At 40.5% G+C, this 19,658-nt stretch overlaps 1 protein-coding gene across 3 annotated transcripts in view; it reads left to right on the forward strand.

Annotated features, from left to right (window-relative positions):
• Positions 1-19,658, forward strand: part of LOC121504146 (zeta-sarcoglycan-like) — a 61,202-nt gene that overhangs the window by 11,563 nt on the left and 29,981 nt on the right. For all 3 annotated transcript variants that reach the window (XM_041778780.1, XM_041778781.1, XM_041778782.1), the window contains exons 2-3: positions 2,834-3,028; positions 13,410-13,511. In XM_041778780.1, the coding sequence (XP_041634714.1) occupies positions 2,834-3,028; positions 13,410-13,511 (297 nt within the window). The remainder of the gene's footprint in view (positions 1-2,833; positions 3,029-13,409; positions 13,512-19,658) is intronic.

Consider the following 19,658-nt stretch of genomic DNA (forward strand, 5'->3'; position numbering starts at 1 on the left):
AGATGTCAGAAACTGCAGGTGTTTCTTCTTTTTTCATCTTTTTATCAGCGCTCTGCCTGACACGCACTGTTACACAATATTCACACAAGCAAATTAAGCGTCTGCAGTTTTATAATCAATAAAATTCATCAACTGCTTGCCTTTTGTAAGGGCTATCGATTTATTGCAGCAACAATAATAATAATCATCACCATCACCAGCCTAGTTTCAGACAGTGGGCTTACTCCTGCCTGCAGCTGTTCCTAGTTCCAGAGGAGAACAGGATGCTGTTTTCTGCTTTGGTAGAGTGTTTCAGTTTTTCTTGGAAAATGTCTTCAGTTTGCTGAGCTAAAGAGTCTTTGCTCTCCGTGCCTCGTTTAATGAGAGCCCGTCTGGAAAACATACAGTCTAATGATGTATGCCGTCAGTGTCATATATGCTAATGATGTGCTGAGTGTGAGTAAAGTAGGGGGTCAGGGATTGAGACTTGAATGATGCATGCATTTGAGCTTTCTCAGGGGAAAACTGAGCACAGGTATGTCTGTGATGGATGTTTGTTTCATGCTGCTAAAGTATTTCACTGTAGCAGGATAAAGTAATAGTTGTTTCTTGGAAGTCTGGAGGACTTTATGTAAATAAGGCTGGACATTTCATGTTGGTTCTGCCAGTGTGAAAGAAAATGATGGCAGCCTGCTATGTTGTGAATTCAACAACAGCCATCAGAGTGCTCAGTAATGGGGAGTTTCACTCTGTCAGCCTGCAGTCACGATCGGCTGGAGAAGAGCTACTGCTCGCCCTCGCCTGGACGAGCCCGTTTGACAGACATCATCCTCTCTGATCTCAGATCAGAGCTCACATGTAGGAGCTCCTCAGAGCCTGCAGACACTAAAGCTGTTTTCATACGCTGAAAATTTCTGGAAAATTTTTTGAACAGCCTTCTGACATTTTCCTGAGTTACCCTTTCTGACATTCTCCTCACAACATAAGATTTCTCCTCCCTCCTGGGAGGGTCCTATAAAGGGTCCTAAGCTGTGTCCCAATTCAGGGGCTGCAGCTTTCACGTCACAGCAGTGTGCCCCAGGCTGTCGCAATTCAAAAGCTCTTTTAAATGCCTTCAACAAATGCATCCTCCTTTTCACTTGCCGACGAAGGATCCATCAAGGATATCTTTCTTGGCCAAACATATTTCGCAGATTCATCTGGTGCCGATTCAAATGAGAAGGCAGGCTCTCATAAGACTGAGTTATACCATTTTAAATTTAAGTAACTGGTTTCAACTCAGTTGAAGAGCTTTTGCTGATAATGATCGTGTCTTAAAACTTAAATGATCATATTTGAATCTTTGGATATGTGATGTTACATATGATTGCTAGTTCTGGTGTAGCCATTAAGGATCATAGCTGATTGGGGCTTCCTATTTTAGTCTCAACTTTGGAATTAATAGAAACCTCCTGCCCGAGGATCTAAGGCTGCTCATGTGGGGGTCAGCATTTCACAAATGTAACCTGGTGCACCACCAATATAAGCGCTGAAAATTATTGATTGAAAGAGACATCTCATAAAAGCGAGTCTGTAAAAGTGAGTTTTAAAAATGATTTAAAAGATATTGAATTTGTGAGCCTTTTCTCCATGGGCAGGTCGTTCCAAAGTTGAGAGGCCCTGACAGCAAATCCCTAAACTCGTTTAGATTTTAGCCTCAACTTTGGAACGCCCAAGAAATTCGCCACCCATGGATCTAAGGTTGACATTAGCTCATATGGGGTCAATATTTCACAAATGTAACCCAGGGCAATACCCATAAAAACTTTAAAACTAAATTATAAAAAGAAAACATCATATAAAAGCGAGTCTTTAAAAACCAACTTAGTGTGGCTGTCTGTTTACAGGCAAAGATATATTTACTTTATCATGAACTGCTTCTTTGTCACTGTCTCATCCAGGGCTTACTAAAGCACTGTAAAGGCTGCTTTCCGCTCATGGCGTGTGAAATATTGATGGGCAGCAACATTATGAAGATCTCAGCCAGAGGGGAGCAGTAAACAGGTCTGCAGGCCTGCAGGAAGCTGTCACTCACAGCCTCTTTGTGTGTGAACACGAGGATCTAGTTTGACAAAATGTCAACAAGCAATTAGCATTGTCAACAAAGCTGTGACATGTTATTTAATCCATACAAATTAATTTTCAGTCAGTGCAAGCAGAGAAGCCAAGGATTTTGTTTTTCAGGGCTGTAACTCAAATTTAAGACAAATGCTTGATAAGTGTGTAGATTTGTCTGCAGATGTCTGTGTACTGACTCAGCAAAGACGTGTAATTACAACATTTCCTATTCAGGGCCAGTTATTCTACAGCTGAGGGCCAGCTTGTCAGAGAGAAATCTTAAGGAATGTGACCTTTTTTTCTGCAGGAGAGGAAGACACACCAAATTGTGTTTTTCCCAGAATGGGCACTCTGACTTGTTATCTCTTTTTAATAAAATAAATTCACCCAAATGACCTTGTCTTGTAGGCACGAAGCATGATGGATGACTCTGCCACTTGTTCAATTTCTGAATGTATGCTGGGCCGGTGAACCTAGATATGTTTCTCCAGAAGCTGCTACAGAAAAAAAAAAACAATTCTTTTTCCTGAAACTAAAAACTTTTCAAATTTTTTGCTGTTTGAAATATTCTCTTGTAACCCTATTTTGTTAAAAAGTGTGGATAATATTCCCCCCAATTTTACCCTATAAACATAGAGTCCTTTGTAACATGATGGCAGGGTAGGAACAGCTTACATCTGTGGCTTCTCATGTGATGTGTTTTTATCCTTGGCAGACAGCCAGCGTAAAGGCATGCATGTTTGTGTTTGTTCTCCAGATTACCCAGGAGCAGTTTATCCTTGCATCGCAGTCCCTGCACCTCCAGCGGCCTGGCTGCGATGCCGTGTACCCAGTGGGTCTTTACGGATGGAGAAAACGAGGCCTGTACTTCTTCCTGCTGCTGCTGCTGGTGACCATGATCGTGAACCTGGCTCTCACTGTGTGGATCATCAAGGTCATGAATTTCTCTGTGGTGAGTTCAGTACAACATCCTGATATGCATTTGAAAAAATGGTGTGCAGCATCTTTAGCTGCAGTTTGCATCCTGTTCATGAAAGGCTTGCTGTTTGTTCTTGGAAAGGTTTCTTATGAATTGCAGCGACTCACAGTCGTGACAGAAAACGTTGTTTTGCAGTTGGCATTGAGTCTTTTAATTCTTGGCCAATTTATAATCTTGTACACAGGGATGCATATCTATTTTACTTTCAGATTAAGAGCTAAAATTTTTACTTTCCTTCCCTAATGGCACAAGTCCCTCTCAAGCCTCAGATTCAAAGGGGAAACCCTAATTTCATTCTGCAAATTAAGTCTCTGCTGGCACTTTATTGGGGTCTTTAATTATATTTGACTCTGTTGCTTAATTTTACCACAACTTTTTAATTATTTGAAGAACTTTTCCTGTCAGTGACCATTTCTAAGAATGTGAAGCATGTGCACCAACTTCCCCATCACCCAAGGCAATGTTTTTTGATTGCTTGTTTAGTTTCACCAACCTCACAAATCCCAAAGTTTTTTAATTCAGTTAAAAAATGAAAAACTGGAAGACAAAAATTGCAAGACAGAGCAGCAGGAGCTTCCATGGCTTATGGAGGAAAAGGCTGCTTGATACCACAAAAATGACTTCACATTTTAATTAACACTTTTGCCTTGGTAATGTGTGACAGTAGTTGAGTTACAGGCTCACAGGAGGCATATAACAACCACAAAACATCTATTCAAATGCATTCAGGAATACTCTAGTCACATATTCAGCCCGTTCATTGCAAAATGGATATACGGTTCTACTTGCTGGAGAAGGCTCTGCTCAAAAGATGCTCCCTGGGTAGGTCAAGCAGCATGCTTTGACTTTCCAGGGAGTGCATGGTTAGAAACCCCCATATAGATAGGTAGATACATTTATTACAATGCATATTAAATACAATAAAATTTGTTCAAAAGCAATTAATCCAAAGTAGCATGAATCTGAATATGAGGGTGCAACAAGCTTTATGCTGTAAAGGAGGAGACTGGGGTGGAGGGGTTGAAGCTTTGCCATCAGCATTAATGCAAGCAGGGATTAGTGAGAAGTGCATCATATTTAAATGCACCGCTGTGTTGAGAGAAAGAGCTGTGATTGGCTGTGGGAGCTGGGAGGCGATAATTTGAATCAAATGACCATCAGCTAAACACACAGCTGGGCGTATGACTGCAGTGTCCTGCATGATCCAACGCTAAGCTTCATAAATTTGAATTTCTAATTGGATCAAAATGAAACTAAGGAATAACTGATGAATAATATGTGGTCTGAGTCCTGGGGTATGCTGAAATATTAACAATAATCCTCATATTTTGCTACTCTAAGGTAATTTTTGTGAATCTACTGTACTATAGTCAAGTTTTTCTCTTTTTTTACTGTTTGACCTTAATAGAACGTCTCAGTGGAAGAATCTGAAATGTGTCACAGTCCTCTCTCTGATGTCCTGCACTTTGTCTCATCTGGATTTGATAAAGAATCATAAAAGACTGGGCTGCAAGCGCGGCTGACACAGAACGTGTTAATCTTCAAATGAAAACCCAAACAGGCAGCTGCTGCAAGCTCCTCTGACATTTCCAGGGACAATGCACACAATTTAGCATTTTGTCAACAAACTGGGGATGGCAGCATCCCTCCTCTGTGACGAATGCGTCCCCGGGTTCCTGCTATCACTCCTCCACTCCTCTGCCTCCCATCAATCTGTGTCACAAGTAAAAGACCTTATCAGTGCTGCTGGTGTCGCTCCAGAAAATGTACTTCCCGCTTCCCCATCTCTAAGGACAACAAATAAGAAAACACATGCCAAACTATACCCTGTTGGGTTGGTCTTGTTATCATTTTTGCGGGGGCCTCTGGCAAGAGAGCATTGTTTCCTGGTCAAGCTCCAAAACAGCTTGATCCTACATTTCCCATATTGCATTTAATCTCATTATTACACTCTATCTGCCATGTAATTGCTTCATTCTTGGCACTTGGTTCAAATTATAATTATGAGCAACAGAGAGGGGAAATGTTGATGCATGCTTCGACCTTGTGAATCAGAGTTGGAGGTACTAGGAATTTCTGTCACTAACACAGCTGACTAGTTCGGCCTACTTTAGTGCAAGCTTTTGATCTTTGATTTGAAATTGTCACAGAATTAAAGATAGCAAAGCCCAGTCACAAGGAAGGGCAGTCTGACTGGTCTGATATTCTCTCATTAAATGATTTTACCCAGGCTTTCTGAAATTTTGTCGAGACCACACCAATTGCAGAGCTGGAAAGAAAGCATTAAACTGCCCAGCAACAGCAGGATGGAAAATCCGGACTGTTCTACTCAACCTTGCCCTTTACATGCCAGCAAGAACCAGAAAAGCATTTTAAAGGGGTTTATTTTCTTAGAAGCATTCTGTTTAATGGGAAATGTTAAATTATGAAATGATAAAATGGAATTTGAACCAATGACACTGTTGACTGATGACACAGGTGAAGTATCTAGAGTCATAGTTCCAGCGTTAAACACACAGCAGCTTCACTCGTGCTCACTTTAGTGGTACAAGCCCACAAGATAAACTAGTGTTAAAGGGATTTTCTCACGAAGGTTGAGGTTTTCCAAAATAACAATTTCACAGTGCTGATCTGAATAAAGTTATAAAGCTAATAACTTTTACATTTCTTGTTTTGTGAATAGAGAATGGTCGAATCCTTTCTAATGAGTTTCAGGTGAGAGAGAAGATAGTGAATACCACACAGGGTCAAGTAGATTTGTGGCTCATGCTTGATCTATAATGGATAAGCTGCAGTCATATGCAGATATCCGTTTACAAAGGCAATTTATCATAAGAATACTTTTGATGGGAGCTGGTTTTATTGGTGCAGACAAAGTTGGGCCTGCAGATCCTGCTCATACGAGATTGGTTTTTACAGCTTGGACCGCAAACAGAAACCTCTGTGTATATATTCTACACATCTATGTAGAATCTATAAACAGAGATTTATCACACATCAACAGATTCTATTCATAAACAGTCTCTAATAGACTCTCTAGACTCTAATACATTGAAATCTTGCAGAATTAGATGTGACTAAAGAGTACAGCGAGAAAAATTAACAATAGCTTTTGGACTGCTTTTTACTGAAAATTCACAAAAGAAAAGATAACGGTTGTTAAAGAACAAGATGAATATAGATGAAGTTGTGGAGGTGGTGTAAACATAGGTTGTACATGTTAGGGTGCAAAATGGATTCACTGTGGTTAATGTGCTTACCTCCTCAGTCAGCTTGCTTCCAAATTGGCTCTAGTTCAGTTCATGTGACAATCCATCGAGTGCATGCTCTGTTGTCCTCTGGGCACCCCACCATACAGAAGAATTTAAGATCATAAATATTAAACATGCTGAGAATGTAAGATTTAGAAGCAGTGTGGCTACTGAGCTCTGCTGAGCAGATCAGACTATCAGTGATAGTCAGTGTGAGGATTCTGATTGATGGATCATATTGGGCTCTTAGCTTGTTAATTTTCTGTTCGTCTGATCAGATGAGAGTCAGGATTATTGTTCAAAGACGTGCTCTGTCTCTTGGTGATGTTAAACCTAACCACAATAATCATGGGACAATAGCAGCATCACATGTGATGATCTATACCCCAATGTCAAGAAAAAGATGCCCCGTTTATTACAGACTCCCATTTAAAAGCACCAGAATTAGCATGTTAAAATTTTTCATAAAACCCCCGACCAACAAAAGAGAGCCAGTTCTTCTTTGTTTGCGCAGACCACTGCCCTAGATGTAACGTGGGTGACTGCTGCAAATTGACTATGGATCATGTGTAGGTCAAGGAAATACAATGTATTTTGAATACTATCTTTTGTCAAGAACAAGTAATATATTTGTGATATGCTTTAGTCACTTACACATTGTGCTCTCAGACAAAAATGGTCAGAGAATTTTGATTTTTCTGTGTTTGATAGATGTCTCTGAATCAACGCAGTTTAGTGAATGTGCCGCAACATTGACGTGCACCAAACCCTGAGGTGCATGAAGGTGTGAGAGTCCTTTCAATGATGCTTGCAGGTCTAGTTTATTTTAAAGTCATGCAGAGGTGAAATGATTTCCTGATCACTGGAAAATTTGTGTGTCATAAAAACTGCAACACAATTCTATCAGCTCATACAGACAGTAGGCTAATCTCTACTGTCTTTATGCCGACCTATTACCATCCTCATCATTAGATGCTTAACGCACTAAGGCCAATTTGCATGGAAATGGATGTTCTTTCTCCAAATAACAGCATAATGGCTCAGCTTTTCTGAGCACTGTTGTGTATGTGTGGTAGGGGTGTAACGGTACAGAAAAATTTCAGTTCGGTACATACCTTGGTTTTGAAGTCATGGTTCGTTACGCTTTCAGTACGGTAATTGAAGCAAATAAATAAAATTCAATTTTAATTTTAAATTAAATTGTATTAAAATAAATAGACTGAATAAATTACATTTATATAATTAATAATGCTGTAGCCTCCTTCCAAAAGTTCTTCAATGATTAAAAATATTACTAAATAAATACATTTTTGAGTTACTTGGTTATTTTCATTGATATATTGACATATTTATACCCATCCTTTAAACACCAAAATTTCCCAGCCAACTTGAACGCATCATCATACTACCGTGCGTTAGCTTGTGAAATATGCTAATTAGCGTCTTCCCTGCCGATTTCAACACTGACTTCAGCACTGGATTAATTTTTTAATCAATGGGACCTACTACAAAGTTTGGGAGAACTTTTCACAGCCCATCTTGGCAGATAAAGAGGTTAGAGTCATGTGACATCTGAGGATATCTCTACCTAGGACGCAGCTGCAGAGTCCATCTCTCCCTCCTTCGAGGCTGACATATGAAGGTAAAATTAATTTGATTCACAGAGCCAGAGCACCATTGTTATAATAAAAACGATCTTAAAGAATAAGAAATTTATAACTGGCTGGTGAGACTTTGCTGTTCCTCCTCTTTACAGTGACGTTGTTTGAGTGGAGCTTTTTCAAATACTTTGATTGGTCCGCTGGACGACGTGCTTTTAGTGACACAGCTGCAGTATAATGGCAGCGCCATTGTTGTTGTCACTGTCCACTGTTTTATTTTACTGGGAAACAAAGTGTTCCTAAAGAGGACACTTTTATCTGGGAGTATTCAGGCTGTTTCTGTCGTTTGCTGTGGTTGTGTGGTTGTCAGGACGCTGTGACAGTGAGTTGTTTTCTGGTTTTCTGTCAGTGTATGAGCTTGGCTCCACATGTATTTGTTCGGTACACTTCTGTACCGTACCGAGAGGCCCGTACCGAATCGGTTCAGTGCAAAAACATGTCCCTTTACACCCCTAATGTGTGGTGATAGGCTAAAAAACACAACAAAGTGATCATTAAAGCTGTGCGTTTTGACTTATTTACAAAGTTTTAGTGCATGCACTTTTTTGTGGAGCTTTAACAAAGCATCACATGTCCCACCAGTCATGTGATGGTGGCCAAGCAGAGACAGACCCATCCTCCAACATGTTTACACAGCACTGGTGACTACAGCTGAACAAACAACTATTAAAACCTGATTTATCAGTGAATGATTCTAATAGCAATGTGTGACACGTCTCCTGTATTACCTTGTTTAATATGAGCATGGAGAAGTGCTTATTTTACATTTGTTCAGAGATGAAATAGTTGCCTGGTCTCTGGAAAGTTTGAGCGTCATATAAACTGCAGCACACTTCTATCAGCTTTTGCAGAGAGAAGCCTAATCTTTACTGTCTTTATGCCGAGCTTTTGTCATCCTCATCATAAGACACTTAATGCAGTCATGCTAATTTGCATGGAAGGGGGTGATTTCTCCCCAAGTAACTGCAGTCCCTCTGTTATTGGGAGGATTCACATCATTCAATAAAACACTCAAACTTCTGTTAACTTGTTAAGGACAGTAGGACCTTGGCTGATGTCTTTGACTCTGCACTTTTCTTAAAAACCTCACAAAGCTGCATCTTGTCATTTTTCCATCTCAGAGTCTCACTTGAGTCTTTTCATTCTCTCTCTCACTCACACTGAGGAGCTCATCCAGGCCTTTGTCTCGTCATGACTGATCTGCCGTACCGCCCTCCTGTTTGTCTTGTCTTATATCTAAACATCCGACTGACTGTAGCGTTACAGCCCCTTCACTCCCACCAGACCAGCTCCACATCAGCACAGGAGTGACTTTTACGTCTGGTTGCTGACGCACAAAAAGCCCCACATTTCCCCTACCCACCTCCTCTGACTTTGTCCTCCTGTCTGTCCCGGCTGTGTCTTTCCACCACGTGTGAAAGAGCTCTCCTCTCCATACTTTAGCTCTATAATTCACAGTCTCCATCCATTTGTGCTGCTGGCGGTATGGATTCTTCCAACACACCCGTCAGAACCCATCTGTTCATACACATCCTCATAAAAGCTGCTCTCAGACTTCACTTTGCTAACTGAAGTGTGCCAAGGCATAACCTTTTTTTCAATTTCTGCTAAATTATCTACCAACAAAGTCAGGTTCTTAGTAATAGAAATGTGAGGTGGAAAATGAGGCTGTGAATAAAATGGCTGTTTCTGATCATTTTTTGTGTTGTTTAGCACAATAAAGTATTGATCTCGATCGTGTTTAGGTTTTAAAGAGAACAAAGCCAGATGTAGTTGTTAAATGTATTTGATTAACTTCTTGTAAGAAAATTGCATCTCAATTGGTGCCCATTGTTATGATTTAAAACCTTAAATTTACCTTTGCAGCTTCCATCATCTTTGTCTTAGTAGTCCCAGTGTAAGCACATTTAGAGGAGAGGGTTTGTGCACATAGATCTCTATCCTTGTTGACAATTGACAGGCATATCCTGCATTAATGTTTACCTTAACATGGTACCATAGCCAATAAAAAAGTCATTCTATTTTGATGACAGACCTTTAAATAGCCACTGAAACCAATCCCCATTTCCAAAACTGTTCTCTGAGACCAGAAATTCAAAGTGGAGTCCCTTCCTGCTAAGAATAAGAAAATAGAGGTTTAGAGTGTTTCCTGGGTGGAGCTACGACTGGTGATGGACACAGTAGAGATCTGTTTTGCCACTGCAGTGAATAACCAAAGAACCTTGGGTACGATTAACTGTTTTGTCACAAATCGTATACATACAACTGTTTTTAAACAGGCTGCTAGTAGCTTTCTTCTATCAAAGTCCTCAAAGGCTAAAAGCTAAATATATTTTTCTTTTTTTTAATATTTATTTTTGGCCTTTTCATGCCTTTATTTGATAGAGGAAGGACAGTGGACTTGGAAACAGGGAAGAGAGTGGGTAGAGACATGCTGTAAAGGGCCACAGGCTGGGCTCGAATCCAAGCCGCCCGCGTACATAGGTAGCGCCTAAACCACTCAACCACCTGCATGCCCTAAAGCTAAGCATATTTAAGCAGGAGAGACTCAATATGAGTTTAACGATGATTTATTTTACAAGTTGGTAGATAGCCTCCATCGTAATTGCTTTATGGTGTAGTAAGGCAGACAGCAGGACAGGGGATCTAGGGGTGTAGGGTGGTTTTAAGGAGCTGAACCTAGACACCGATGAGATGTAATGGAGGTAGCTGGGGAGGAGGAGGGTTGCAGTGTGGTGCACTGAAACCATAGATTCACTGCAGAGGAGGGGAAGATTTTAAAATCTGACAGCTGCAGGATGATTGGATTGAGAGTGGTTGAGGCTAAAAAGGGGATTGGCTCGGAGCTTAAGTGAGTAGTTGCTCATACCAGCTGATTACCAGAGCAGAAAACAAAGCGGGAAAAGGAAGACATATGAGTGAGTGATTATTAATGAACTTTAATAGCAGTTGGGCCACCCCAGTCAAAAAAGCCTGGCTCCTGCTAGGTAGCTTGTACTGTGCCCAAACACACCGGACCCCTAAAGACTAGTTTCTTTGTCCAGTAAATTTCTTTGGCTCTGGCACAGATGGTAGAGGTGAGTTTCTTTGCAGTACAGCTTCATGCCACATGCCCAAGCAAGTGTAGGTGTTAGCAATGTGGATGTGATGTACAGACAAGGCAAATTCATGCATAGCCTTTTATAATAGAAAAGTTGTGGAGTGTTAGAGTCATATCCGACCAAAATGACTCATTAGGAAAGTTAGTAAGAGTGCACTCACTCTAGGACACTTTGCCCCATACCATGCTGAAGTGCACTCGTCCCCCTTCCCCATCCTCCTACTGGCCCATACTCAACCTAACTGGGCGGTAGCATGGAAATATCATCACATCGTTATATGAGAGGCCATTTACAAGACGCCCAGTCTGACAGAGTCAGCACAATGGAAGGATACACAGACAACATGACAGTACCTTTATTCACTTTGTGACTTATCTGAGTTGCAGATATGCTCTTTAAAACTCCATCATAGTTTAAAAAGACTGTTGAGAGAAATGGTTGTATCAAGGTTATATAAGTTAAGCAAATTATCCTAAAGTCACACAAATTCTTTCCTTGTTTTTTGATTTTGCTGCACCTGTAGTGCAAAATAATACAGTAAGCAAAGGAATTTTGGTTGTCCTCCATGTTTGTTTTTCTTCTGAGGTCAATTACTCAAGATTCTGTGAGATCTTTTCTACAAATGGCAGGTGTGTGGACTCGTGGTCTGGCTGAGCCATATAGTGTTTTAACCTTGCAAGGCAGATGGATTGGCCATGTTTAAACCAATCAGTGTCATTTGAGATAAACAAGACGCTAGCTACCAGTGGGGTTTAGTTGTACTGGAAGCTGTTAACAATGTCTTCCACCAGTTTGCTTGGATGTAGCTATCATGTAGCGGTAGATTTATCAACACCATATTTTTCTATTACATAAAGAGCAAAGAACACCACTGAAAGGTTTTTATAACCTAAAAGTTGTTTTCACTCTTCTGCCAAGCTGCGTCGGCATAATAAGAAGGTCACTGGTGTTGTTGTAAGTACTGTACTGTAAGCTGGTGAAGCAATTAGCTCAAACGTATCTGTAGAAAAGTCTGTTTTAATGTCAAAATTCTTTATCAAACAAGAGCAAAGAGCCACACGGGAAGCTTCCTTTGGTGGAGAAGATGTTTTCACTTGTCCACCAACCATTTTATCCACATCATAGTCCACTGTTCATGTAATACTACAGTTTTCTCCTGTCAGTCTGTTTCATAGCATCACATGCATACAGCCTTGTCTTGTCACTCTGATTGGTCAATCATGAATGTGACAGACAGAACGTTCCTCCAACCACCTTGGAGGAATGAGCTGTTAGATTTTTTTAAAAAGTCCTCCCCTTCCCAGACACTTTCCATGAGAGTTTTCCCAGATGAATGTGAAATATATCCATGCCATGGATGTATAAAACACTTCTTGTGTGTCAGGTTAGTAGCGTATGCACTTATTTGAAACTGTCCGTTCGCCTGTGGTCTTCCATGTTTTTAAAATTGTTTGAGATTTGAAAATCATCCAGCCTTAACCCTAATCCCAACCCTTAAAAATTTAAGAAAACAGCTCACCTAAATGGAACCTAGTCTCTCTTAAGATTACCAGTAATACCTGTGCACCCTCCTTTGTGGAAAAGCTAAAATGATATGAAAAATGTTTACAGCTATTAATGAGGAATCCACACTCATTCACATTAAACACTCTGTATAAACTTTTGCCAAAGTTGCATTGCATTAAAATTGTCATGTATTGATTATTTTGAAATCAGTGTTAAACTTAAATAAAAGAAATCAGAGACTTGATGCCTTTGATGACTGATTACATTGACTTGAAATATTAAAATGTTCATGAATTGATTTGTTTACCTCACAGAATTGAAAATCAGTGGCTGCTTGAACCTGCAATGAAAATAAATCAAGAAACTTCTTTACATTTCTGCAGACCGCTGCAGTAAACGTGAGCTGAGTGAACATACGTCTTCCCTGTTTAATACTTTAGTTCTTGTTGCCTTCTGAGGTATTCCTCTTACTTATCTTCAATAGTCAATAAATCAATGAAAAATCAGCACTACAAAAACTATTTCATCCATTGACCATACTTTCATTTGTCATCAACATTCATCTCACAGCTGCCATATTACCCAGCCTCTCCTCTGTCTGCCTCCCCCATCGAGCCGCCTGTCACCCTGACATCTCTGGGTGTCTGCGCCATTGTCACTTCGATGTCATGTCCTACTTTTTCACCGTCACTCAGCTCTGCCGCCCATCCACCGGCCCTCCTAACGCTCCTCCTAAAGCAGTTCAGTGACAGCAGGGTTCAATTTTTTATGCATTCAGGTAGCGGTAAGCCTTTGAGTCGTCACGGCGTCTCTGACGATGGTGATTGTGTTTCAGGACGGGATGGGGAACCTGCAGCTGAACCCGGACGGGATTCGCCTGGAGGGGATCTCTGAGTTTGTCCTGCCTCTGTACGTGAGCGAGATCCAGTCCAGGAGGGTAAGTTTCTCCTCTTAATCTTCTCCATAACTCCCCTTCGCCTGTTGATCGATACTTTGTAGCTCTGATGAACTCTGAGTAACAACTGTGGACTGTGAAGATCTCTCCAAAGCTGCAGACAGGCTGGTATTGATCCAAGCAGCGAGGAAGTTATGATCAATTCATTAACAACAAAGGCCAACTTCCTCCTGAACTCTGACTTGATGATACTTTGATGTTAACTTATATTGTGCTTGGATAGACATTCTTTCTCTGCATCCTCCTCATTTCCTGACACCCTCCACGGCTTGCTATCAGGGCCTCCCATCGGCCGGAGATGGGTAATAGGCTGCCTCTTGGCTCCTCTGGCCACATACAAACCCTCCAGGAGATTATAGGCGATTACAGCGCAACCACAGTCCTCCCCCTGCTGGATATCCAATCAAACCCACGCGATAAATTCCACTCTTCTTCCTCTCTCTCTCTCTCCTCTTTGATGTTCATTAGATTAACCAACACAGCTCCGGCACAAAGTTGATCCAAATTTCCCCTCTCCCACACGACACATATACACGCTCAGTTGGATCATCCCCTTTTTCAGTGATTAGGCATGGTGCGGGAAGCAATTTCAAGCCGCGGAAGCCGGGGTTCTGTGTAAATTTGATTTTTTGGGGGGAAGTGGGTTAAAAATTAGCCACAGTGGATCGTGCAACCACTCAGAATAGCCCACTCTCTGTCTTTGATGTCCAAGTCCAAGCTAAATGGTGATTTAGATACAACAGCTGTGCACTTAGCATCAGAAAACACCTCAAGGCCATCGCCGAACACTGGACAAAGCAAATATTTCATCCCCCCAGTGCAATACCCCCTGCAGACATTTTTATTGTCTTGTTTTACAGACACGCTGTGCACTCACCCCCTTATCTATCCGCAGCAGAGATATTTGCTGGACAAAAATCTCTGCGGGTCACTCAATATTTCTCACCTGAGGAAATATGTCAAGCACTGCGAGAGCGGGGGGATTATGGTTATCCAATGAGTTTACAGAACAGTGCACTGTGCTGTTCTTCAGTCAGATAACCACCATTGATCAATAAGCCATTACCACAAACAGCAGTGACCTCATCAGTGCCCCCAGGAACCTTTAAGTTAAATATAGCATGATTTCTTCTTTTGTACGTTCACCAAGTCGCCACTGCTGTCAGAGCCATGCTCAGAGTAGCTTTAGTTTCACTTCCCGTGGATCAATCAGGGCTTTGACTTCTCATCAATGACTGGGCCTGTAATCTCTGAATACCAAGTGGAAATAGCTCCCTCAGTGGTTTTGGCAGGAGTTGTGGTGGCTGGCAGTATATTACAGTCTAAGTAGCCTCTTAAATCAGTGCTCTGTTGTGAAAAGAGAGCTGGTAAGTTTGCAAATTCAGTCTAAGTACCCTCATTGGAGTTTCTGCCAAGTTCAGAAAAGAGAATGCATGACTGTAATGCTCAGTGAAGCTTTGCAGACACTTTATGAGTCAAAATACAAAAACATGGAGTTCATTGCTCCCCTTCTCTTGATCAAAAGCTTCTTCAATACCATTTGCTTTATGTACTCATTTTTTCAGATTCTTTTCCCCGTAATCCCCGGCACTATTCCTAAATATTGCTGGGCATATTTCTATGCATTTTTTCCCACCAATCTTTGTTACTCAAATATATTCATCTTCATTAATCAATCAGTGAATTGGGGCTGTGCAGTACTGGAAAAAAATGGCATGGTGATATATTTTTTCCTGCAGTTTATGTTGGGGAAAAACAAATTATCTCATACAAGATACAAAGTATCTGTTGAAATTCCTGGTGTAAGTCAGTTTTATCAAGATATGATACAATGTGATATATTACGATAAGAGAAGATACAGCAGTTTATTCAATTCAGAAGCCTGTGATTAATATTGGAAAGTATTATGCCATTTTAAAGAGTTAAATAAAATAAGTTGAGACAATTTTATTACTAAAGGGTTTCTGCTTATAAATGAAAAAAAAAAAAATTTACCAAAAGAAAAAACTGAGGTTTACAGTGCCATTTTTCATGTTTAAATGTGTTTTTTCATTACTTAAAATGCACAGTGCTTAACAAATTTACTGGACCACCCTAACCCTAACCAAAGTTAGGTTTATGCTACAGCTGCCCTCCATGAATTTTCAAATCTACTGATTTACAAAAAAACTGAAAAAAAAAATAGTAAAGCACATTAATATTTCTTGATTAATATGTCAAATTATAGTTATTTACTTGCATTCCTGAACAGAAAAATTAGTTTTAGTGGTTGAATGTTATACTTGATTAATTTCTGACTTCTCAGAGAAGCCCAGTGAGCCAGCTCAAATTTGGATGAATTCAGTTTGAAATTCCTCATTCCTGTTCAAAATGGTAAAACGTGGAGAGCTCACTGAAAATGAAAGAGTCCGCATTAAAGCACTTCATGATGCTGGATGGTCTCTGAGGCAAATATGACAGATGGTCTAATGAATTTGTTAAGCACTGTATGGCTTCTGATTTTCTTTAAATTGGTAACTATGGAAACTGTTTTTAAATGTGTTGACTTTTGTAATCATAATTTTTTCTGCTTATCCTGTATTCTGATCAGTTTAAGTTTCATTATGCACTTTTCCTGCCCTTTTCATATCCATCCATGCAGTTACTACACCTCTTGGTCCATCCGGGGTCTATTACACCAACATGGACTGCAATGACATGGTATTCAAATACATGTACTTCAACATGGAGTTAGTTTGACTAACTGTTGCCGGACTGTATTTGTTTTTTATTTTATTTTTAGTTTTTTATTTCTAGACTGTTGCCAGGCAACCAGAGTAGTTGGCAGCAAGAAAGATGCACTCTTTCTCCGCTTTTGAGTTATATCTTGGACTTGTAGTGTTTTTCACATTTAAGTTGACAACATATGTTGAAACCTGTGAAAACAAAGAAGATGGATGGTCCAGGACACCTTTGAGAGAAAGAACAGGAAATTTCCATCAAGAAAACCCCAAAAAAGGGGAAAAGAAAACCTCAGTCTCAACTACCAACAACTGCCAGTAACTGCAACGGAACACTGCCTAATCAGCAGGAGACTACTGAATGCTACCTACTAAGTTGGCATGGGGCGGTGCGTATGAAGGCAGTGGCCTGGCGCTCCATCACTAGCATCAAAACAAAGCCTACACTTAAACCAGAACTGACAGCATGCCCATGGAGTTTACATCTTTCCTGATGGAGACTCGTAGACTGAAAGGAGGAGGACGCAGGACAACACGACACCTACAGCCAGTGGGGAGGAGGCAGAGATGGCACTGTGCGAGAAGGCGGAAGTGGGGCAAACAAGCTGGGCTGCAGGCTAGGCTAAGAGCAGCCCCACACAAACCTGTCATACTGAGCATCTTTCTTCCAGGTGCCCGCTCCCTTGCCAGCAGGATGGATGACGTGAGGCTGCGGATTTCTAACCACTGCTTGGACAACTGTGTTTTCTGCTACAGAAGAGACTGCCAAACGTAATTTTGTTGTTTTTACAATGCAATGACAATAAATGACATCTATCTAGTTTCCCTTTTGCTGCTCCAACAGCCTCCACTCATCTTGGAAGATTTTCCACAAGATTTTGGGGGGATTTTTGAGGAAATATGTGCCCATTCAGGCACTGATGTTGGACAGGAAGGCCTGGCTCACGTTCATCCCAAAGATGCTCAATGGGGTTGAGGTCAGGGTTCTGTGTGACCGTTCCTTTCTTCCTCACCAATCTATCAAACCATGTCTTTGTAGTCCTTGCTGTGTACACTAGGGCATGGTCATGTCAAAATAGAAAAGGGCCTAGCCCCAGTCTGTTGTCACAAAGTTGAAACCATAGCATTGGCATTCACTTAAAGTTGGCTGTGGAATTTCCAGCAGGAAAACAATTTAATGAACTGTGTTATCCAAAGGTGGCATCCATCACAGCACCATGCTTGAAGTTGCTGAGCTCTTCAGAGCCTCCCATTTTGTATCACAAATGTTTGCAAATTGAGACTGCTTGGCTAGGTGCTTGATTTTATACACCTGTGGCATTGGGCCACCTGACCTGACCTGAATTCAGTAATTAACAGGTGTGGCCAAATACTTTTGTCCACATAGTGTATATTCTGACAGTTTGATAATCAGTTCGATTGGCTATTAATCGACCTAGCGTGCATTGGCTTACTGATCATATCATGAGTTACTCTTTGACCCAAAGCATCATTGTTTAACTAGACTTATCAATGTATTATTTCATATATTATTGTTGCCCAGCTTGTTTTCTGTCTGTCTACAGAATTGACGCTATACGAATAAGGATTGATTGATTTGACACTAATGCCCATGTACCGTGCAGCCTGCTCACACAGGACTGTACAATTACGTCTATGTTTCCTTCAGTATGATGGCAAAGAGCAGACTGTTTTGCTTTAATATTGATGCTCGATGTTGCCTGCATGCTGTTCCCCTGCTATGTTTTGAGCCTGAGCAGTCACAGCTTCCTCTCTAAACCGTCTGATTTGGCATCAGTTTCCCTTGAGAGCAGCGGTGATTTCAAACAATTAAAAATTAGAGAGCCATTGTTGCTTTCACTGTGGAATTACAGGCCTGCTGCTTGAAGGTTCAAGTGTAAACGAGACTACAGTCACTCAATATCATGATGATTATGATACTAATGTTGGCTTCTTTGTGCAGCAGCTCTCAGTTATAAGCATGCTGAGCTGCCTGTCAAATCTGACAGGAAGACTGACTGATGGAATACTCTGTATATTATTTCTCCACACCCTGTGGGCTTCCCCTGTGCATGTCCGTCTATCTTTACAACAATCCGTCCGCCTGTCAGCTTACATTGGTGGCACTGCATTTTCAGCAAACCTGCATTTTCGTGACCTTCATAACAAGTGTTTAAAAAAGGCTTTACAGCTCAAATTTCAAGCATGTGATACCTCACAACACCTACACCTTGGAAAGTCACAAATACGCTGTAATTCAAGGAATGTGAAATCAGTTCAGTGCTTGAAAGGAGACTCTCTGGAAAGCTGTAAAATGGTGTAATTTCAGGCTTGAAATCTGTGTCTTACTTGCTCTTCTGGCAGGTGAAATTTCATGTGTTTCCAGTGTGTTTCAGCAAACCCTGCCTGGAACTTCAAACGTGGATCAAACAACACGTTCAAAGACAAACATGTTATCTGTGAGCTTTTAGCGTGACTATAGAACATTACGGCCTCGGCTGCTGCAGAGAAATGGATCCTAATCGATCAGGCTGCAAACATTTCAACTTCAGATGCTCTGAAAAATGAAACAATGAAACAATATCTTGGCTGCTCACTGTTTTTGTGTTGATTTCCAATTCTAAATTTAAACTGTCACAGAAAGTTTGGGAATCAAAGCAGACAATGCTTCTATTAAAAGATAAATAGTTTAGTAAAAAATGTTATTTAATTATTTCCCATAAGAGAGCATTTTTTTAATGAAAAGCACAAGAACAGCTTCAGTAATTGTCTCAAATAGCTTCTGTTTCCTGATTCATTAGAGTCATAATAGCTGCTGCTGCTGCTAAAGAACAACAGAGGTCAAATTAGATTTGATAAACATGTTTTTGTCCAATCACACAACTTATTCTTTTTTTAAATTACTTTCTTTCTTTGAATATCAATCACTGACTACAGAAACAAAGTATTTACTTATTTAATTGACTGATTAAGGGATATGCACTACGGTGCAAACATTTGAAAGCAACTTTAAGTTTCTGTTCACAAAGCCTTTCTTAAAAACTGGTATTAATTCTGTGGATTTTGGGATGTATTTACTGCATGATCAGACTTTGCTTTCACTGATATGAACCATTTTCCCCAATTAACCTTTAGGTATACACTGATGTTAAGAGGCCATTGCTAAATAAATGTTTAGAAAAGAAAAGAAAGGCTTAGATTTAGGGTTTGCAAGAGTCACAACTTTAGTACAAAAGCAAAAAACAAATCACAGTTTGCATTATTTACTTTGGCTTTTGAGCAAACAAAAATCCCAATAAATCTCAGCTGTGTCCATAGCTCTGACAAACTACCACAGAAATGGCTAGAAAGAAAGAAACAGCTGAGTAAAGAAAGAAAAGTACAGATTTGTACATCGAGGAAAGAAGG

This window comes from Cheilinus undulatus, linkage group 22, assembly GCF_018320785.1.
Source record: "Cheilinus undulatus linkage group 22, ASM1832078v1, whole genome shotgun sequence".
Taxonomy (NCBI): domain Eukaryota; kingdom Metazoa; phylum Chordata; class Actinopteri; order Labriformes; family Labridae; genus Cheilinus; species Cheilinus undulatus.